The sequence below is a fragment of the Salmo salar genome, chromosome 02, assembly GCF_965601325.2.
Source record: "Salmo salar chromosome 02, fSalSal1, whole genome shotgun sequence".
In the NCBI taxonomy this organism is placed as follows: Eukaryota; Metazoa; Chordata; class Actinopteri; order Salmoniformes; family Salmonidae; genus Salmo; species Salmo salar.
In genome coordinates this window covers 58,661,186-58,681,649 of record NC_138292.1, presented here as the reverse complement: position 1 = coordinate 58,681,649, position 20,464 = coordinate 58,661,186, and the positions used below count along the sequence as shown (strand labels likewise).

General features: G+C 42.2%; 1 protein-coding gene and 1 long non-coding RNA gene across 2 annotated transcripts; one reads left to right on the top strand and one right to left on the bottom strand.

Annotated features, from left to right (window-relative positions):
• The first annotated feature begins 35 nt into the window (after positions 1–35).
• On the top strand, positions 36–14,542 carry LOC100196059 (U3 small nucleolar RNA-associated protein 6 homolog). The gene is made up of 19 exons (XM_014175585.3): positions 36–657; positions 753–837; positions 939–980; positions 3,537–3,629; positions 3,753–3,800; positions 3,897–3,960; positions 4,676–4,794; positions 4,973–5,050; positions 5,129–5,210; positions 5,339–5,420; positions 5,510–5,685; positions 9,704–9,783; positions 9,951–10,028; positions 10,166–10,345; positions 11,415–11,495; positions 11,857–11,966; positions 12,164–12,230; positions 13,836–13,908; positions 14,177–14,542. Exons 1-19 carry the CDS (start codon positions 566–568, stop codon positions 14,329–14,331), a joined length of 1,785 nt encoding a protein of 594 aa, XP_014031060.1. The 5' UTR covers positions 36–565; the 3' UTR covers positions 14,332–14,542.
• A 1,979-nt stretch (positions 14,543–16,521) lies between these two features.
• On the bottom strand, positions 16,522–20,256 carry LOC145862229 (uncharacterized). Its single transcript, XR_014381559.1, has 2 exons — positions 20,127–20,256; positions 16,522–19,464 (listed from the first exon to the last, which is right to left on the bottom strand). It is a non-coding gene; the product is annotated as an uncharacterized LOC145862229 (long non-coding RNA).
• Positions 20,257–20,464: the final 208 nt, after the last annotated feature.

Sequence of the window (20,464 nt, the reverse complement as noted above, 5' to 3'; positions counted from 1 at the left end):
AACTGTAAGTGACACCATCATGTTCGGTGGAAGAGGCAAATTGCCGCTCGCTTTCTCTTGCTTTTCAACGATTATGCGGGAAATCTTTCCACCCACCGGGCATGATTCATGAAGCTTGTTTACTTTTCAGCCTAGCCGTTTGCATATTTCTGGTGCCAATTATAAATCAATACACTTGTTGCAGAAACAGTTGTTGCCAAATATGCTCAGTTCTGCACTTGTGCAAACTAGACAACTGATGATAGGAAATGTACAGTCTATGTTATGTATTTTTATGGTGAATGTAAATGCCGACCATTATAAGTTACACATGTTTATAATGCATGGTCTAATAATAAAAACCAAAGCTACGTTTTTCGCTTGTCAAGCGGATTTTATTTGTAAATTCACAAGTTTTTGCACGGACTCAGTTGAAGCACGGAACCGGAAATACAGCAATCACAACTTCCACACGTGTGAAAGATGCTTTTGGGCTAATTTAGTTCACTATTATTGTTTTTAAGGAATATTTTTAATAACATTCACAACAGAAGTCGGTCAAATTGTAAGCACCAAGTAAGTGACGATGGCTGAGATAGTCCAACAGCGGATCGAGAATCGAATCCCAGAGTTGGAACAGTTGGAGAGAGTGGGTCTGTTCAGCAAAAAAGAAGTCAAGTAAGATTAAAAACACTCTTTAGCTTAGCTATAACTTGCAATGTTTGTAAAAATCTATGAAGTTGTATTAAAGCCGATTCATCTCCCAATTACAGATCCTTGCTAAAAAGGGCGACAGCTTTAGAATACAAACTGCATCGATTGATCATAACCAAAGTTGACTTCATTGCATACATTCAGGTGAGTACCGAATACCAGTGAATAATGCAAGAAAATGTGAGTATAGGCAATCAAAAACAAGTACTATACAATGTATTAATCTGTGTTATTTCTTATTTCAGTATGAAATCAATGTCTTAGAGCTGATAAAGAAGAGAAGATCAGTAAGTTTTGAATCTCATATGTAATAATATATATATAAATGGATTTGGTTCATTTCATTTTGTAGGCTACACATTCGCAGCTAAAAGTTGAATTGCGGTATAGGCCTACAAATAAAGAGATAAACAATTAGGTAGCTTAACAAAACAACGAAAGTGATGTTGATGAAGCCAGCTTTGTAGAGTTCCTTCACATCTGCGTGTGCCAGCTCATGGTGGAGACTGGTGCTTCTTGCAACTCACTGGAGTGAGGGTGATGCCTGATGATGCATTTCATTTGGCTTACTGGCCATGATGCCGTCCTCAGCCTCTCTGTAGCCTTCCTGTGATGCCAGGTGATGGAGTTGGCTTGGTGGCCCTGATGTCGTCAGCTCAACTTCTCTGTAGCCTGGACTTGTGCACCCACTTGGGTGATATCTCTGCAGTTACTATGGCACAAAAAAGCTCACCACACATCAATCCAGAGCAGTAGACATCCTCATTACGAACACTGCCATTTCCACAATGCAGTCAGGTCTTATAAGGTTGGGCTTAATATAAGCCTAGCTGTCTGCCTGTCCGACCTCGGAAACAATGTTCCACTTTTTAATTTCAATAGAAGCCGGTGATGAGTCTGATGCATCTTTTAAATGCAAACGTTAGCAGGCAGCTAGCTGTCTAGCTAGCCAAACAAACATCACTCCATGGGTAAAAACAACCAGATATACAGTTGAAGTCGGAAGTTTACATACACTTAAGTTGGAGTTATAAAAACTAGTTTTTCAACCATTCCACAAATGTCTTGTTAACAAACTATAGTTTTGGCAAGTCGGTTAGGACATCTACTTTGTGCATGACACAAGTAATTTTTCCAACAATTGTTTATAGACAGATTATTTCACTTATAATCCACTGTATCACAATTCCAGTGGGTCAGAAGTTTACGTACACTAAGTTGACTGTGCAGCCGTCATACCACTCATGAAGGAGACGAGTTCTGTCTCCTAGAGATGAACATACTTTGGTGCAAAAAGTGCAAATCAATCCCAGAACAACAGCAAAGGACCTTGTGAAGATGCTGGAGGAAACAGGTACAAAAGTATCTATATCCACAGTAAAACAAGTCCTATATCGACATAACCTGAAAGGCTGCTCAGCAAGGAAGAAGCCACTGCTCCAAAACCGCTATTTAAAAGACAGACTACGGTTTGCAACTGCACATGGGGACAAAGATCGTACTTTCTGTAGAAATGTCCTCTGGTCTGATGAAACAAAAAGAGAACTTTATGGCTGTAATGACCATCGTTATGTTTGGAGGAAAGGGGGGGGGGCTTGTAAGCCGAAGAACACCATCCCAACTGTGAAGCACAGGAGTGGCAGCATCATGTTGTGGGGGTGCTTTGCTGCAGGAGGGACTGGTGCACTTCACAAAATAGATGGCATCATGAGGAGGGAAATTACAGTTGAAGTCAGAAGTTTACATACACCTTAGCCAAATACATTTAAAACTTCGCTTTTCACAATTCCTGACATTTAATCCTAGTAAAAATTCCTGGTCTTAGGTCAGTTAGGATCACCACTTGATTTTAAGAATGTGAAATGTCAGAATGATAGTAGAGTGATTTATTTCAGCTTTTATTTCTTTCATCACATTCCCAGTGGGTCAGATGTTAACATACACTCAATTAGTATTTGGTAGCATTGCCTTTAAATTGACTTGGGTCAAACGTTTCGGGTAGCCTTCCACAAGCTTCCCACAATAAGTTGGATGAATTTTGGCCCATTCCTCCTGACAGAGCTGGTGTAACTGAGTCAGGTTTGTAGGCCTCCTTGCTCGCACACACTTTTTCAGTTCTGCCCACAAATTTTCTATAGGCTTGAGGCTTTGTGTTGGCCACTCCAATACCTTGACTTTGTTGTCCTTAAGCCATTTTGCCACAACTTTGGAAGTCTGCTTGACGTCATTGTCCATTTGGAAGACCCATTTGCGACCGAGCTTTAACTTTCTGACTGTCTTGTGATGTTGCTTTGCTTTGACGTTTGACCCAAGTTAAACAATTTAAAGGCAATGCTACCAAGTACTAATTGAGTGTATGTAAACTTCTGACCCACTGGGAATGTGATGAAAGAAATAATTCTCTCTACTATTATTCTGACATTTCACATTCTTAAAATAAAGTGGTGATCCTAACTGACCTAAGACAGGGAATTTTTACTAGGATTAAATGTCAGGAATTGTGAAACACCTTAGCCAAACACATTTAAACTCGGCTTATGTAAACTTCCGACATCAACTGTATATCCAATCAACACTCAATGACTTAACAAAAAACCCAATTTAAAAACAAATTCTAATCTAAAATATGTACAACATATACAGAGCTCTCTGTTTAGGCTGCCTTACAGCGCCATGGCAACAACACAATCCACTAATAATAATAATATCCACTTTCATTATCATGCTAGAGTTTACAACCAATGAATGCCTGCAAGTCCATTTGAAGTTTGATGAAATATGGAAATATTGAATATCTGTATCAGGAGTTCATATTTGTTCCTCATCATGTTTTTCATTTTTAGCGCATCGGCTATCAGTTCAAAAGAGAGGAGATTGAGTTTTCCATCATCTCGAGGATCAACAACATTTTCAGAAGGGCCACAACTAAATGGAAGGTACTATACAAGCCCTACATGACATAGCTATTAGCTACGGGATGTTGAATATTTCAAACAGCGCTATGCAGAAGGCACCAAGGAAGTCAATGGACAGGCCAATAATACGATATCTCTTTGCAGGATGATGTTCAGTTGTGGCTCTCTCACATTGCTTTCTGTAAGAAATGGGTAAGTTTAAGTCATCTTGGGTTCTTAACTGATAAACGTTGAATAAAGGTTGTGTTCTGGTGCTGAAAGGGTTATTTTTGTTATCTCCTCAAATAGAACACACAGGGTGAACTCAGCAAGGTGTTCTCCTCCATGCTTGCCATTCATCCTGAGAAACCAGGTAGATTTATCATCATTATACTATGGTGACATACCACATCAATGGAATATGTCCTTGTAATATACACTGATTGTACAAAACATTAGGAACGCATTGTTGCACCCCCTTTTGCCCTCACAACAGCCTCAATTCGTCGGGGCATGGACTCTACAAAGTGTTGAAAGCGTTCCACAGGGATTCTGGCCCATGTTGACTCCAATGCTTCCCACAGTTGTGTCAAGTTGGCTGGATGTCCTTTGGGTGGTGGACCATTCTTGATACACACAGGAAACTGTTGAGCGTGAAAAACCCAGCAGCATTGCAGTTCTTGACACAAATTGGTGCACCTGGCACCTACCACCATATCCTGTTCAAAGACGCTTAAATATTTTGTCTTGCCCATTCCCCCTCTGAATGGCACACATAGCTTTCACATGGCCAGTCTATGTCATGGAAAGAGCAGGTGTTCCTAATGTTTTGTTCACTCAGTGTATAATAGTATGCCATTTAGCATATGCATTTATCCAAAGTGACTTAGTCATGTGTGCATACATTTTACGTGTGGGTGGTCCTGTGAATCAAACCCACTACCCTGGCGTTACAAGCGCCGTGCTCTACCAACTGAGCTGCAAAGGACCACTATATACACTACACAGGGTCCTATCATTGCTCCAGTTGTTTGTGTGGATGACGGAGCCTCGTCAGCAGAATCATTGATTGCCTCTCCTTTCTCCAGCCCTCTGGATCATGGCTGCAAAGAGCGAGCTGGAGGACAGAAACTCGTCAGAGAGCGCCAGACACCTGTTCCTGCGTGCCCTGCGCTTCCACCCGGAAAGCAAAAAGGTCTACCAGGAGGTACGGAGTGGCATTTGATTTTCAATGAATTGAAGAATTACCATATTAGGCTCGACGCTAAGATGCTATGGAAATGTAAGTGCTGTGGTAGCAAACACTGAATGCACACAAGGCCTAAATGTAGCAGGACCACTTAAAACCCCCAGGATGATTGATACCCGTGTCTCTACCTGAACAGTACTTCCGTATGGAGTTGTTGCACACTGAGAAATTGAGGAAGCAACAGAAGAAGCTGGAGCAGGCTGAGATGGATGTGGTGAGTACACACACACACACCTTTTTTGAGTTTCTTCTTTTTTGTACTGGGTCACTGATTGTCCTCTTCACTCTACAGGGAGGGTACGAGTTCTCCCCTGAGATCATGACTGGCAAACTGGCCGAGGTGGTGTACAGAGATGCTACTGTGAAAATCCAAGGTGAGCTGTTTTCCGTTGCGTTGTATTTATTCTATGCCATTTGTATTGCCTAACAGTCTACTTTGATTATTAAGAGAGTAGAGACAGTGTTTTGGAGATGTTCATGGATTTCTCTGTGCTGTCCACAGGAGCTGATTTCATCCTGTCTCTTTTGACCATCGCCGCCATCTTTGACTTCACTAAAGACCTACAGGACACCATTATACAAGAGTAAGGCTCCATTTTGGGTTGCTGATCTCTGTATTCATTTTTCAACGTGACACAACACACACTGACCATGCTGAATGTCCTGTCCCCAGCCTGCAGAGCAAACACACAGACGACTCACTGACGTGGGACTTCATGGCCAAGCGGGAGCTGGGGGCGACGGTGGGGGAGGAGCTTCAGTCAGCCAAGGGGCGGGCCTCTGACATCGCCAGGAGAGAGGAGCGCTGCTGCCAGGTGTACGAGGAGGGCCTCAACAGCCTCAACACAGGTACGTACACGCAACAGACAGAAATGCACACATCAACACAGGTTAGACAGAAACACAACACAACGCATTACAAACGCACAGGTAAGACACAACACGAAACTTAACGTAGGTAGACACAACATAATGCAAGTAAAGACCTCAACACAGATAGACACGATACAATAAGTACACAACTCAACACAAGTGACGTGTTGGATGAAGTGTAACAGAGGAGGTTCGAGGACCACGCTCGTGATGGGTAACCTTGTCTGAGACCTGAAAAGTTGCATTTGCTTCCCAAACCTAGGCGGTCTAATGCTGTCATATGGGTCCAGGAGACACTGCTTTGAATCATGTTGGTCACAAACAACTATGGATGGGCATTTGACTTTTTTTGTTGTTGTTACTGTTCGAGTACTCGCACTAGTTTTTTTTCTGGTACTCGAGTGTTCAAATAAAAATATATATTTTTAGAACACAAGGTCCGCACTGGAAATGTTTTTTTGCATTTGTCCGAATGCCAACAGTGCACACTGCCTAATTTATCATACAGATAAATCCTAATTGCCTCATATATATCCAGTCAATAAAAAAAACACGTGCCATTTAAGATGCTGAAACCGTAATATCAACTGGTTATATTATATTGTGGAACACGGTGTTTAAAAAGGCAGTAACCTCAGTGGTGGCGCTTGCTTGTAGAATCAAAAGGACTACGTAAAGATGGGTTGAGTAAATAAATATGAAATTGAAATTGCCCCATATCTATTCAGTCAATAAAAAAACAAGCCGTTTGAGAATCATTCATTGAAACAGTAATGAGCTGTGTTAACTGCTTTGGCAGGATCTCACCGGTGCTTTTCAGTGACAATAGATTGCTGCTGCTTTTGCGAGATTGCTGCTGCTGCTTGTCCCCCTCCGAGAATGTTTCTTTGCGCTTGATAAGCATCTGATTTCTCATGGCGATAGTTGTGCTATGGTGGGAGAGCTTGATATTTGCATTGCAAACTATGCAATATACTTCCAACCCTTACTGCTTTTGGTCGCCATGCTGATAGTGCCCAAAACTCTGCTTTCGCACTGAATTGCATGTAGAAATATCTGGGCTTTTAAGAGCACTTACTTCACTCCATGCATCAATCACTGTTTGAGGAGCATCCTCTCGCTGCGTGACGGGTCATATTCCGCTCAAACTGTATGCCGTGGTGTCTCCAAACCTGTTTCCTGCCGCTACCCAGTGCTTAATTTGGGAAACCAAGTGAAATCTGTTCAGGAACATCAATAATCACGTTTTTCACAACAAAACACATTTCATTTAAACTGCTGACAGCGCTGCTCGCTGGAGAAAGGAATGAAGGACAGAGGAGGAAATGGAAACGCACGGTGGTGAAATATTCTGTAGCGAAAGGTAATGTGTCAGCCTATTAATTATGAAAATATAAAAAAAATGCCATATTATTAGGTTATTCAAAATCCTTATATCAAATACAGATTCACTATAATTGTAGGCTAACTATAACTCTGTAAGCCGCTCTGCACAATCAACGAACCAACACATGGCCTGGGTCAGTGTTTCCCATGGTCCTCCAATACCCACAACAGTACACATTTGTATTGTAACCCTGGACAAGCACACCTGATTCAGCTTGTCAGCTAACCATCGAGCCCTCAATGGGTTGTATATGGTGTGTTTGTCCATGTGTACTGTTGGGGTTACACAAGGACCAGGCTTGGGGAAACACTGGCCTCGGCCTATACGGTCTGGAGACTTTGGAGTGTAGCGTAAGGTAACCAGTCCATCCAGTATGCATAATACTGCAGTCCGCACTCAAAGGTGATTACTAGAGTTTGTAGCCTACACCAATTATGTACCAAGTACAGTTGAGGTCGGAGGTTTACATACACTTAGGTTGTAGTCGTTTTTCAACCATTCCACAAATGTCTTGTTAACAAACTATAGTTTTGGCAAATCGGGTTAGGACATCTACTTTGTGCATGACGCAAGTAACTTTTCCAACAATTGTTTACAGACAGATAATTTCACTTATAATTGACTGTGTCACAATTCCAGTGGGTCAGAAGTTTACATATACTAAGTTGGCTGTGCCTTCAAACAGCTTGGAAAATTCCAGAACATGATGTCATGGCTTTAGAAGCTTCTGATAGGCTAATTTACATAATTTGAGTCAATTTGAGGTGTACCTGTGAATGTATTTCAAGGCCTACCTTCAAACTCCGTGCCTCTTTGCTTGACATCATGGGGAAAATCAAAAGAAATCAGCCAAGACCTCAGAAATAAAATTGTAGACCTCCACAAGTCTGGTTCATCCTTGGGAGCAATTTCCAAATGCCTGAAGGTACCACATTCATCTGTACAGACAATAGTACGCAAGTATAAACACCATGGGACCACGCAGCCGTCTTACCGCTCAGGAAGGAGACGCGTTCTGTCTCCTAGAGATAAACATACTTTGGTGCGAAAAGTGCAAATCAATCCCAGAACAACAGCAAAGGACTTTGTGAAGATGCTGGAGGAAACAAGTACAAAAGTATCTATATCCACAGTAAAACGAGTCCTATATCGACATAACCTGAAAGGCCGCTCAGCAAGGAAGAAGACACTGCTCCAAAACCGCCATAAAAAAGCCAGACTACGGTTTGCAACTGCACATGGTGACAAAGATCGTACTTTTTGGAGAAATGTCCTCTGGTCTGATGAAACAAAAATGGAACTGTTTGGCCATAATGACCATTGTTATGTTTGGAAGAAAAAGGGGGACGCTTGCAAGCCGAAGAACACCACCCCAACCGTGAAGCACGGGGGTGGCAGCATCATGTTGTGGGGGTGCTTTGCTGCAGGAGGGACTGGTGCACTTCATAAAATAGATGGCATCATGACGTAGGAAAATTATGTGGATATGTTGAAGCAACATCTCAAGACATCAGTCAGGAATTTAAAGCTTGGTCGCAAATGGGTCTTCCAAATGGACAATGACCCCCAAGCATACTTCCAAAGTTGTTGCAAAATGGCTTAAGGACAACAAAGTCAAGGTATTGGAGTGGCCATCACAAAGCCCTGACCTCAATCCTATAGAAAATGTGTGGGCAGAACAGAAAATGCATGTGTGAGCTAGGAGGCCTAGAAACCTGACTCAGTTACACCAGCTCTGTCAGGATGAATGGGCCAAAATTCACCCAACTTATTGTGGGAAGCTTGTGGAAGGCTACCCAAAACATTTGACCCAAGTTAAACAATTTAAAGGCGATGCTACCAAATACTAATTGAGTGCATGTAAACTTCTGACCGACTGGGAATGTGATGAAAGAAATAAAAGCTGAAATAAATAATTCTCTCTACTATTATTCTTAAAATAATGTGGTGATCCTAGCTGACCAAAGAGAGGGAATTTTACTAGGATTAAATTAAGAACTGAGTTTAAATGTATTTGGCTAAGGTGTATGTAAACTTCCGACTTCAACTGTACATCTTAAATCAGTTTTTTTCCCCTTTTTTCTGCTGTGCTTAATATGCAGTAGGCTATGTATTATATAACTGCACAATTTATTTTATTTCAGGCTTTTTTCCGGGCTTGGGCTCATATGGGTCTATGCATACGACGTTCTACATACGACGTCTTAAGGGCTTTGAATTCATCATCACCTTAGAATGTGCTGTCCCCTTTCGTTGTTTAGCTTTGCAACAAGATCCACAACGACCATGTTTTCCACTCCGTTTCAATCTGTTGTTGAACTTCTTCAAATTGATCCATCATCGCAAGGTACAACAATGTAGCCTACATTTTGCATTCATGTCAGAGTGATTAGAGGGACAATGGAGTGCTGAGTACCAGGCCATTAGCGTTCTGACATCGTTAACGAGTTGAGTACTACCAACACATCGGCGCCTTTCATGCACAGAGAGCATAGGAGGAGAGTACCGTGACTCAGCGTTCACGTGGAATTTGACTGTGGTCATGACTCATGACTGCCCGTCGCCGCAACAACCCTAGTGATGGGTGGTCTCTCTGCTGTGTTCCAGAGGCCATGTGGGCGTGCTACGTGTCCTTCTGCCTGGAGAGGTTCAAGAGGAAAACCAACGTCCAGCAGCTGAAGGAGAAGGTTAACATTTCAAACCATGACTATCATTGCTGATGAGCACTTTTTTTAGTGAAGAATATTGATAGATTATTGATGATCTGGTGTTAATGTGAGTAATATATTAGTGAAATGAGTGTATGGTTTTCTAAGACTGAATTCTGACCTGTGTGTGTGTTGGCATCCCTCAGAGGCAGGAGAGGCTGCTTGCAGTGCTTCAGCGTGCCCACGACTCCTCACTGCTGAAGGAGGACTTCTACAAGAACTGGGTAAGAAGATTTCTTATGGCAAGTGTAAATCTAGGACAGTAAGTGTATAAACATACAGCATAGAAACCAATAGGATACATGAGGTTCACAACATGTAACGGTTTCCTGTGCGTGTGTCCCTCCTTCGGTCTGTTCAGCTGCAGGTCTTACTATCATCGGGAGACTCGGAGCAGACCGCTGCGGTTGCCATGGCAGCCACCCAGCGCTACAGACAATCTGTGGACGTGTGGTGCCTGGCCCTGCAGACGATGGTGCGTCTGGGGAGTGGCGCCACAGGCAAGCTATTCCAGGACGCCCTGACACACGTGAATCCCAAGGTACACACCCACACACACACACACGTCACTAAGGGCTGCTGTGAAAGTGGGGCAGCTCCAACTCTGTCCCAGATAATTTCCTACAGCATATTAACTTCCTCAAATGACTGCTATTCCCTGCTAGAAACCAGTTCCAATATGACTGGAAGGGCTCAATTCAATCAAACCCACAGTGCTGTATTTACGTGGTAGTTCCTTTTCCTGTGGTCAATAGAATGGCTTCAGGTACTGTTAAACCCCATTACTAATACCAGGGAGACTTTCCTTACAGGTAAATTCTTCAGGTACTGTAAAAACCTATAGTTAATACCAGGTAGACTCAAATGACTTTTAGTTGATTTCACGTTCGTAGACGTTGAATTGACGTCTTTGCCCAGTGGGTAGTATGTAGTAGAGCTGGGATGATAAACCGATCAATTATCGACACCAACCATACCGATCCCTTATCGCAGGCATTTTGCTGATATCCTTATCGCAGGCATTTTGCTGATATCGTCACGAAAAGTAGCCTATACTAGAGAAATGTGATAAGATAGTTTGCTAATATGGGTGATTGTAGCCATCAATTGTCCCATAAACAATCAAGCTAGTAGTAGTTTAAAGGAAGAAAAAAACAGATGGTACACCTCGTTATAAACGTATCCTATTTATTGTTATTGTATCAATTCAGGCAATTTATTGCAATATGGATCTTGTAGCTAGTCTTTAATTGTTATGACGAGTGTTGCGCAATATAAGGGGCAGCTCACGAGAAGGGGCTGACTGTGTGAGAGGGCGTATGGTCACCCTCCACTTTGTTATGTAATTATGTAGTCACAAACACATTGTTGATCTGGGGTGTGAGTTGGGAAATAATATGGAATGTAAAAAAAAACTTAAAAAAAAAAACATTTTGACTAAGATTTATGGGGTGGGGGAAGTATCTTACAAAACATTTTGGAGCGTCAGAGTGTGTGCAAGCCGAACTTACCGTTAACACATTTTCCGGCCCAGCAACCCATGAATATATTTTATTTGTTAAAAGAGCATTTTACCTGATGTTAACCACCCTGGTCTTGTCTGTTGACAGTCGAGCTTGCCCCTGTGGCAGCTGCAGGTGGAGTGGAGCAGTACATCACAGAGCCCAGAGGCAACTGAAGCCCTGTTTCAGGTACAGAACCAAGCCCAACCTCTCAAAAATTACATTAGTTTATGACATTTTAATACAATACCAGTTTACATTTGTCATAATTCAAAGCTCTGTCCAGACAGTGCTTTGACCAAGCTTTTTCTGGTTCTATGTCATTCTTAGCCTCCATTGTGTCAGTGCAAAAGCAGTAGTGCCTCATAGGCTGCGTTTACATAGGCAGCCCAATTCTGATCTTTTGACCAATCACATCAGATCTTTTTCAGAGCTGTTCTGATTGGTCAAAATACCAATTTATGTAAACGCAGCCATATTTCCCTACATACAATGTTGTCTGGTTGGATGAGAATTAGTTGTAACAGTTTGTTTTTTCCTCTGCTCTCAGAGAGGTCTGCTGTCCGCGGTGCCTGCCGTTTCCATGGAGATAAAGGAGAAGTACCTTGACTGGTCCTACGGGGCCGGAGGCTACAAGAAAGCCAGGAAGACCTTCACAAGGTACTGAATATTAATATTATATTATTCATTTCTCACCAGTTCTGCATTGTGAAGGCCAAATCAGTACAATGATTGTAATTCACAGTAGTTATTTTGTACGACAACGTATCCTCGTTTAGATAACGACTTATTAATATGCATTTAAGTTCAGCATTTTGAAGAAGAAAAACAAAGTTGGACCTCCTCTTATTTTCCAGTTTGCATGAGAACCGGCCCTTCTCCAAGGCCTTTTTCACCAGAATGATCCAGATGGAGAAAGATCAAGTGAGTCGAGTCAATGTATGGGGAAACAAGAACAAATCAAATCAAATTTATTTATAAAGCCCTTCTTACATCAACTGATATCGCAAAGTGCTGTACAGAAACCCAGCCTAAAACCCCAAACAGCAAGCAATGCAGGAGTAGAAGCACGGTGGCTAGGAAAAACCTAGAGAGGAACCAGGCTATGAGGGGTGGCCAGACCTCTTCTGGCTGTGCCGGGTGGAGATTATAACAGAACATGGCCAAGATGTTCAAATGTTCATAGGTGACCAGCAGGGTCAAATAATAATAATCACAGTGGTTGTAGAGGGTGCAACAGGTCAGCACCTCAGGAATAAATGTCAGTTGGCTTTTCGTAGCCAATCATTCAGAGTATCTCTACCGCTGCTGCTGTCTCTAGAGAGTTGAAAACAGCAGGTCTGGGACAGGTAGCACGTCCGGTGAACAGTTCAGGATTCCATAGCCGCAGGCAGAACAGTTGAAACTGGAGCAGCAGCACGGCCAGGTGGACTGGGGACAGCAAGGAGTCATCAGGCCAGGTAGTCCTGAGGCATGGTCCTAGGGCTCAGGTCCTCAGAGAGAGAGAGAGTTAGAGAGAGCATACTTAAATTTACACAGGACACCGGATAAGACAGGAGAAATACTCCAGATATAACAGACTGGCCCTAGCCCCCCAACACATAAACTACTGCAGCATAAATACTGGAGGCTGAGACAGGAGTGGTCGGGAGACACTGTGGCCCCATCCGACGATACCCCCGGACAGGGCCAAACAGGCAGGATATAACCCCACCCACTTTGCCAAAGCACAGCCCCCACACCACTAGAGGGATATCTTCAACCACCAAGGCCGAGTATAGCCCACAAAAATCTCTGCCATGGCACAACCCAAGGGGGGGGGGGGGGGGGCGCCAACCCAGACAGGAAGATCACGTCAATGACTCAAGTGACGCACCCCTTCCAAGGACGGCATGGAAAAGCACCAGTAAGCCAGTGACTCAGCCCCTGTAATAGGGTTAGAGGCAGAGAATCCCAGTGGAGAGAGGGGAACCGGCCAGGCAGAGACAGCAAGGGCGGTTCGTTGCTCCAGTGCCTTTCCGTTCACCTTCACACTCCTGGGCCAGACTACACTCAATCATAGGACCTACTGAAGAGATGAGTCTTCAATAAAGACTTAAAGGTTGAGACCGAGTCTGCATCTCTCACCTGGACAGGCAGACCATTCCGTAAAAATGGAGCTCTATAGGAGAAAGCCCTGCCTCCAGTTGTTTGTTTATAAATTCTAGGGACCATAAGGAGGCCTGTGTCTTGTGACTGTAGCGTTTGTGTAGGTATGTACGGCAGGACCAAATCAGAAATATAGTCCATACTCAGACAAATATACATTGCAAACAACCAAGACATAGTCTCAAACTAGCCTGTTGTTCCAATATTGCCACACATTGTTGTGGCTTTATGTACAAAATGTTGTATCAAAGGTTTAACTTTTCACACTAATGTTAGGATTTTGTAAGTCTGTTCCCAGATCTGTTTGTGCTGCATAGCCAACGGGCTATGGTCATTGGCAAGGCTGGTGTACTGACTGGAATGATGTGACTGTTCTTTTAGGAGACTCCCAAGATGAGCAACCTGAGGGACTTCTATGAGAGAGCCCTGAGGGAATTCGGCTCCACAGATGATGGTGAGATTCTGAAGACACATTCAAAGTAGCCCATTTCAAATAAGTCCCACAGGGATTTTTGCATGTCAGTTGCTACACTAACAACTAAAAGACTTCCAATAGGCCAGTAGAATAATGAACAAGACATACAATGGTTGGAACTACAGGGTTTGCAGGCTTTTATTCCAGCCCAACATTAACACACCTGATTCAACAGCAACTTTGATTAGCTGATTGATGTAAGTTGAGATGGTCACTCGGGACTGCCTGTATGGCTTTTTCCCTCCAGATCTGTGGCTGGAGTATATCAGAGAGGAGCTTGGGCCCAGCGGCCAGCCAGAAAACTGTGGGAAGATCCACTGGAGAGCCATGAAGCTGCTGGAGGGGGAGAGTGTGGAGAGATTCACTGCCCAGTACACCGTGCTGCAGACTGGACACATCTAGAACACACTTTATATGATGAGTTAAATTTGTACTTTACATTTCCTTGCATTTTTGTATTCACTGTGGTGTTTCATGCAAGTTTAAAACTTGAATAATTTTATTTTTTGAAGAGTTATGTTAATGTACACATCAGTAAAAATAACATTTATTATGTATTTACAAAACATTAACTTTGTCGCTGTTAACTTGAAATAAAACCATCCCTACAGTCTCCTTGGTCAGGGTGTTTCTACAGTGTTCCGTCTGTAGGTCAATATCACACATTGTAGCACATGGGATTATTGTTCTTCTGTTTCAATAACCAGTGCGTCACATGACTACTTAAATACATGAGTATTATGAGCATAAAGACCCCTGACTTGCTTCCTCACATTGGAGCCTAGGGATAGTAGTAGGTCCACTGACCAACCAGTGGTTTGCGAAACCTTCTCTTGATTAGTGTTAACAGATTCAGCTCTATACAATACATTTATCTGCAGTCAGAACATTGCACTCTTCTGTACCTTAGTACCATTACGGTGCCTTCGGCAAGTATTCAGACCCCTTGACTTTTTCCACATTTTTGTTAGGTTACAGCCTTATTCAAAAATGTAAATAGTTTTTTTCCTCATCAATCTACACACAATACCCCATAATGACAAATCAAAAACCGGTTTTTGGAAATTGTTGCTAATTTATACAAAATAAAAGTCATATCACATTTACATAAGTATTCAGACCCTTTACTCAGTACTTTGTTGAAGCACCTTTGGCAGCGATTACAGCCTTGAGTCTTCTTGGGTATGTTATTTGTCACATGGGCCGAATACAACAGGTGTAGGTAGACCTTACAGTGAAATGCTTACTTACAAGCCCCTAACCAACAATGCAGTTTAAAAAATACGAATAAGAAAAAGAACAAGTAATTAAAGAGCAGCAGTAAAATATGGGTAGTTTCTCCCATTCTTTTCTGCAGATCCTCTCAAGCTCTGTCATGTTGGGTGGGGAACGTTGCTGCACAGCTATTTTCAGGTCTCCAGAGATGCTCGATCGGGTTTAAGTCTGGGTTCGGCTGGGACACTAAAGGACATTCAGAGACTTGACCTGAAGACACTCCTGCGTTGTCTTGGCTGTGTGCTTAGGGTCGTTGTCTTGTTGGAAGGTGAACTTTTGCCACAGCCTGAGGTCCTGAGTACTCTGGAGCAGGTTTTCATCAAGGATCTCCGTACTTTTGCTCTGTTCATCTTTGCCTCGATCCTGACTAGTCTCCCAGTCCCTGCCGCTGAAAAACATCCCCACAGCATGATGCTGCCACTACCATGCTTCACTGTAGGGATGGTGCCAGGTTTCCTCCAGATGTGACGCTTGGCATTCAGGCCAAAGAGTTCAATCTTGGTTTCATCTGACCAGAAAATTTTGTTTCTCATGGTCAGCGTTTTTGGGTGCCTTTTGGCAAACTCCAAGCAGGCTGTCATGTGCCTTTTACTGAAGAGTGGCTTCCGTCTGGCCACTCTACCATAAAGGCCTGATTGGTGGAGTGCTACAGAGATGGTTGTCCTTCTGGAAGGTTCTCCCATCTTCACAGAGGAACTCTAGAGCTCTGTCAGAGTAACCATCGGGTTCTTGGTCACCTCCCTCACCAAGGCCCTTCTCCCCCGATTGCTCAGTTTAGCTGGGCGGCCAGCTCTAGGAAGAGTCTTGGTGGTTCCAAACTTCTTCCATTTAAGAATGATGGAGGCCAGTGTGTTCTTGGGATTTTCAATGCTGTAGCAATATTTTTGGTACCCTTCCAAAGATCTGGTACCCTTCCCCAGCCTCGACACAATCCTGTCTCTGAGCTCTACGGACAATTCCTTTGACCTCATGGCTTGGTTTTTGCTCTGACATGCACTGTCAACTGTGGAACCTTATATAGACCAGTGTGTGCCTTTCCAAAACATGTCTAATAAATTGAATTTACCAAAGGTGGACATCAAGGATTATCAATGGAAACAGGATGCACCTGAGCTCAATTTCGAGTGTCATAGCAAATGGATTGAATACGTATGTAAATAAGGTATGTTTTTCATTTATTTTCTTATTAGCAAAAAATACTAAAAACTTGTATTTGCTTTGTCATTATGGGGTATTGTGAGTAGATTGCTGAGGAAATGTTTTTTTTAAATCCATTTTAGAATAAGGCTGAAGGCACTGTACATTCACACACAGATCCAGGAGGTGATTAAATGTTTTATTTCCATGGAGGCTGTTGTCACATTTGATTTACCTGAAACATTTCACTGAGGCCCATTTTAGCAATCTGAACAAGATGATAGGGCAAACATTGTGTATTCGTCATATATTGTAGCAAGTGTACAATTTAAATGGATTATACAACATAACATTGCACATAAAAATAAAAAAATACATGAATATTGTATTAAGGCCTACGATGTGTTTAATAGCCTTTTAATGAGAAGAGCGAGCATTACTGAAGCATTTATAAACAATGTACCAAAACATTCAGGTTGATTCACATTTTGCTTCTAAACACTCTTTCCAGTGACGTAACCTTCACAGCTGTAGCCATGTTCAACTAACGCCACGAAATGCCACTACTAAGTCTTGCATTACAAGACTATCTACAATTATTTATTTTAGTAATCAAATAAACATGCTTTAAAGTTGTTTTATCAAAGAACATTTACTGTACTAAATGGCATTCATGACGACCAGTGTATTGACCTTTGAATGCTTCACAGAAACTCTCCTTCTCCTACAGAGGAATTCATAGGAGAACCATGAGGCCAGTTTTCTACAACAAATAAGGCCTCTTGACAATACGTTCAGTCCGTCCCATGATATTCCACTCTCCCTCACTGGGTGATATAATAGTTAACCTCTAAGTGAACACTTTCATCTTCATGACCAAGACTTCCAATTATAGTCTGTTGGGCTGGCACCTAGTACAATCATGGTATTGAAGAGGGAATCCCCAGTTTACAGTTTTCGCATGCATCATACAGGTGGGATAAGCAATTAGTGCCAACATGAGAACCTATCTAACTAATACTGTTATTCCATCCTGGGAGTGAAACCACTTGAGGCATATTAAGGCAGGCAAACCATTGATGTGCAGTCTAATGATAGTTGGCATCCCTTTAGTGCGTTATTAGATTACAGTCTGCAGGTTGAGGTATCTCTGTGGTTTTAGCATCCCCACATCCAGAGATGGGCAGTATTCCTGTTACATGTATTTGAAATGTAAATTACTTTTGAGTATTTTGTCATTTGCATTTCACCGGCCTGAACTACAATCCAATGTAGTTTGTAACAAGATACTTTCAAGACCTGTAATTTATATTTTCAAAATACAAAATAATTTTCTATACCATTTTTATTTTATAGTGGTTCAACATTTGGTGGCCCCCTTTCACCCCGCATTGGTATCAGAAGTCACAGCACTATGGTGTCATGAGTGTCTGCTGAGTGAACAACATGTAAATGTAAAAAAATGTCCACAGCTCCACCCACAAAATAAGTCAAATAATAATACCCAGTGTGCTTTGCAATTGTTCATTTTTACATTTAGGTCATTTAGCAGACATTTATCCATAGCGACTTAGTCAGTCAACCAAGGTAGATAAACAACCACATATTACAGTCATAGCAAGTTAAATGTTTTTTTGTTGTTTGTTTCCGTTACTAAGAATATTGTTGTAGTGAAGGCGTGTACTTTCAAATGTTTTTGTATTAAAAAATAAATAATTCTAAATACAATACTTTGCAAAACTATTTTGTATTTTAGTTTGATACATTGGTCTTTAGAGTAGAGGCCCACCGATTTAATTAGGGCCGATTTCAAGTCTTCATAACAATCGTTAATCAGCATTTATGGACGCCGATTACATTGCATTCCACGAGGAAACTGCGTGGCAGGCTGACCACCTGTTACGCGAGTGCAGCAAGGAGCCAAGGTAAGTTGCTAGCTAGCATTAAACTTATCTCATAAAAAACTATCAATCTTCAAATAATCACTAGTTTACTACACATGGTTGATGATATTACTAGGTTAACGAGCTTGTTCTGTGTTGCATATAATCAATGCGGTGGCTCTTAATTTATCATCGAATCACACCCTACTTCAACTTCGCCAAACGGGTGATGATTTGACAAAAACGCATTGCTGAAAAAAGCACAATCTTTGCACAAATGTACCTAACCATAAACATCAATGCCTTTTTAAAATCAATACACAGAAGTATATATTTTTAAACCTACATATTTAGTTAAAAGAAATTCATGTTAGCAGGCAATATTAACTAGGGAAATTGTGTCACTTCTCTTGCGTTCAGTGCAAGCAGAGTCAGGGTATATGCAACAGTTTGGGCCACCTGGCTCGTTGCGAACTAATTTGCCAGAATTTTACATAATTATGATGTAATATTTAGACTTAGGGTTCCCACCGGTTCGATAAAATACGTAACAGTTCCGTATTTCACTGAAAGAATAAACATTTTGTTTTCGATATGATAGTTTCCGGATTTGACCATATTAATGACCAAAGGCTCGTACTACTGTGTTTATTATATTATAATTAAGTGAAACTATTGACTCACTGAGACAGTGTCCAGCAACACCTCCGCAATAGAATGGTACAATTGGCAGTCGAGATAAAGGCCAAATAGCCAAAAACTTTGCAAGTAGCCAAAATCCCTTATTAATCATGTCCTGCTCCATCTCATCCATGTAGGCCGGTAAGCCTCTCCAGGGCTCTGGATGACTTTCCAGACCCACACTCTCAATGCTTCTGATCACTATGGTAATCCAGTGTTGTCCTCACAACTTGCCTCCTGTACCCTGCGTGGCTTCTCCTTCCTCACTCCCCCTCAGTGCTTCCTCAACAGTATGTAGGTGAAGAGCACCACCACTCCAGCGGTCAGCGCTGCGATGACACACTGGTGAATGGTGGTGACGGTCTCCAGCGTGTGGATGCGCTCCTCCATGGCGCTGGTGTGGATGTAGTCATAGACGGAGGCACCGATGCTCCACACCGCCCACACGGCATCCACCAGTGCCTTCACAGTGGGGGAGACCATTGGGGTGCTGGAGGGCGCCGCTGGAGCTGGACCCCAGCCTCATCTGCCGCTCACGGGCCCCACTACACGGCCCTCACTGGGGGGGAAGGAGAGATAGGTACACACAGGGCACACTATGGTGACCTCTGACCCCTTAAATGGAGGTAATATGGCTAGTTGGAAAGGGGAAACTGAAGTAGCACTACATACAGGCTCATTGAGCTAGTTTTCCTGACAGGTGATATATCTGTGATTGTTCAGGCAACTTGTCAATAGGATATTCATTCAGCATCCACAACATGTTATGATTGATGTTTTTTTTTTAGAATAGGTATCATTCTCATCTTTGTCAGAATGACCAGCTGTAATGTAGCCTCCCAGACTAACACCAGCTGACTGACATCAGCCACAGAGATAGGCTGTTGGTCCCTCCTGACAATCTTCATCTTAGTAAATATGGAACTTTGCGATGGAATAAAACGATGCATGTAAAAATCTCATTTGATTAGTGATGAGTTCCCCACGAGAAAACAATTCGAAGTGGCATTTAGCAAATATTTAACAGGACAGGACACAGGAAGGAGATAAAATAATATTCATTGCGATAATTTACTTGGCCAAAACAAGAGCTTTAAAAAAAATTAAAATAAACGTAAAAAAAACCCAAAACGCATCAACATCATCCTTCGGTCGAAACTCGAGGCAAAGTTCGCCAGCGCGACATCATGCGACTATTACACACGAACGAATAATACTCACCAAGGGATTGGCAATGTTATGCAAATCGTTGTTGGAATAAGGATGAACATCCGTATCTGTGGTTTATGAAAATGATTATACAGTTTAGAATAAATCGGTGTTGCAACTGTGACATTGCTCCTGCGCAAGGGCGTCATTACGCACAGAAAGTAGGGCGTGCTCTATAGTCCTATTCATTCTTGTTACTACAATAATTCTCTATTAGTTGCCACGTGGAGTCGCACCACACCACCAAAAGAAGTAGGAGAGCAAGGGAAATTATGGGCCAATATAATAATCATATAAAATCGTACTATTGGCTAGTGCCATGCTTACATAAAATCTAAAATGTTTCTTAA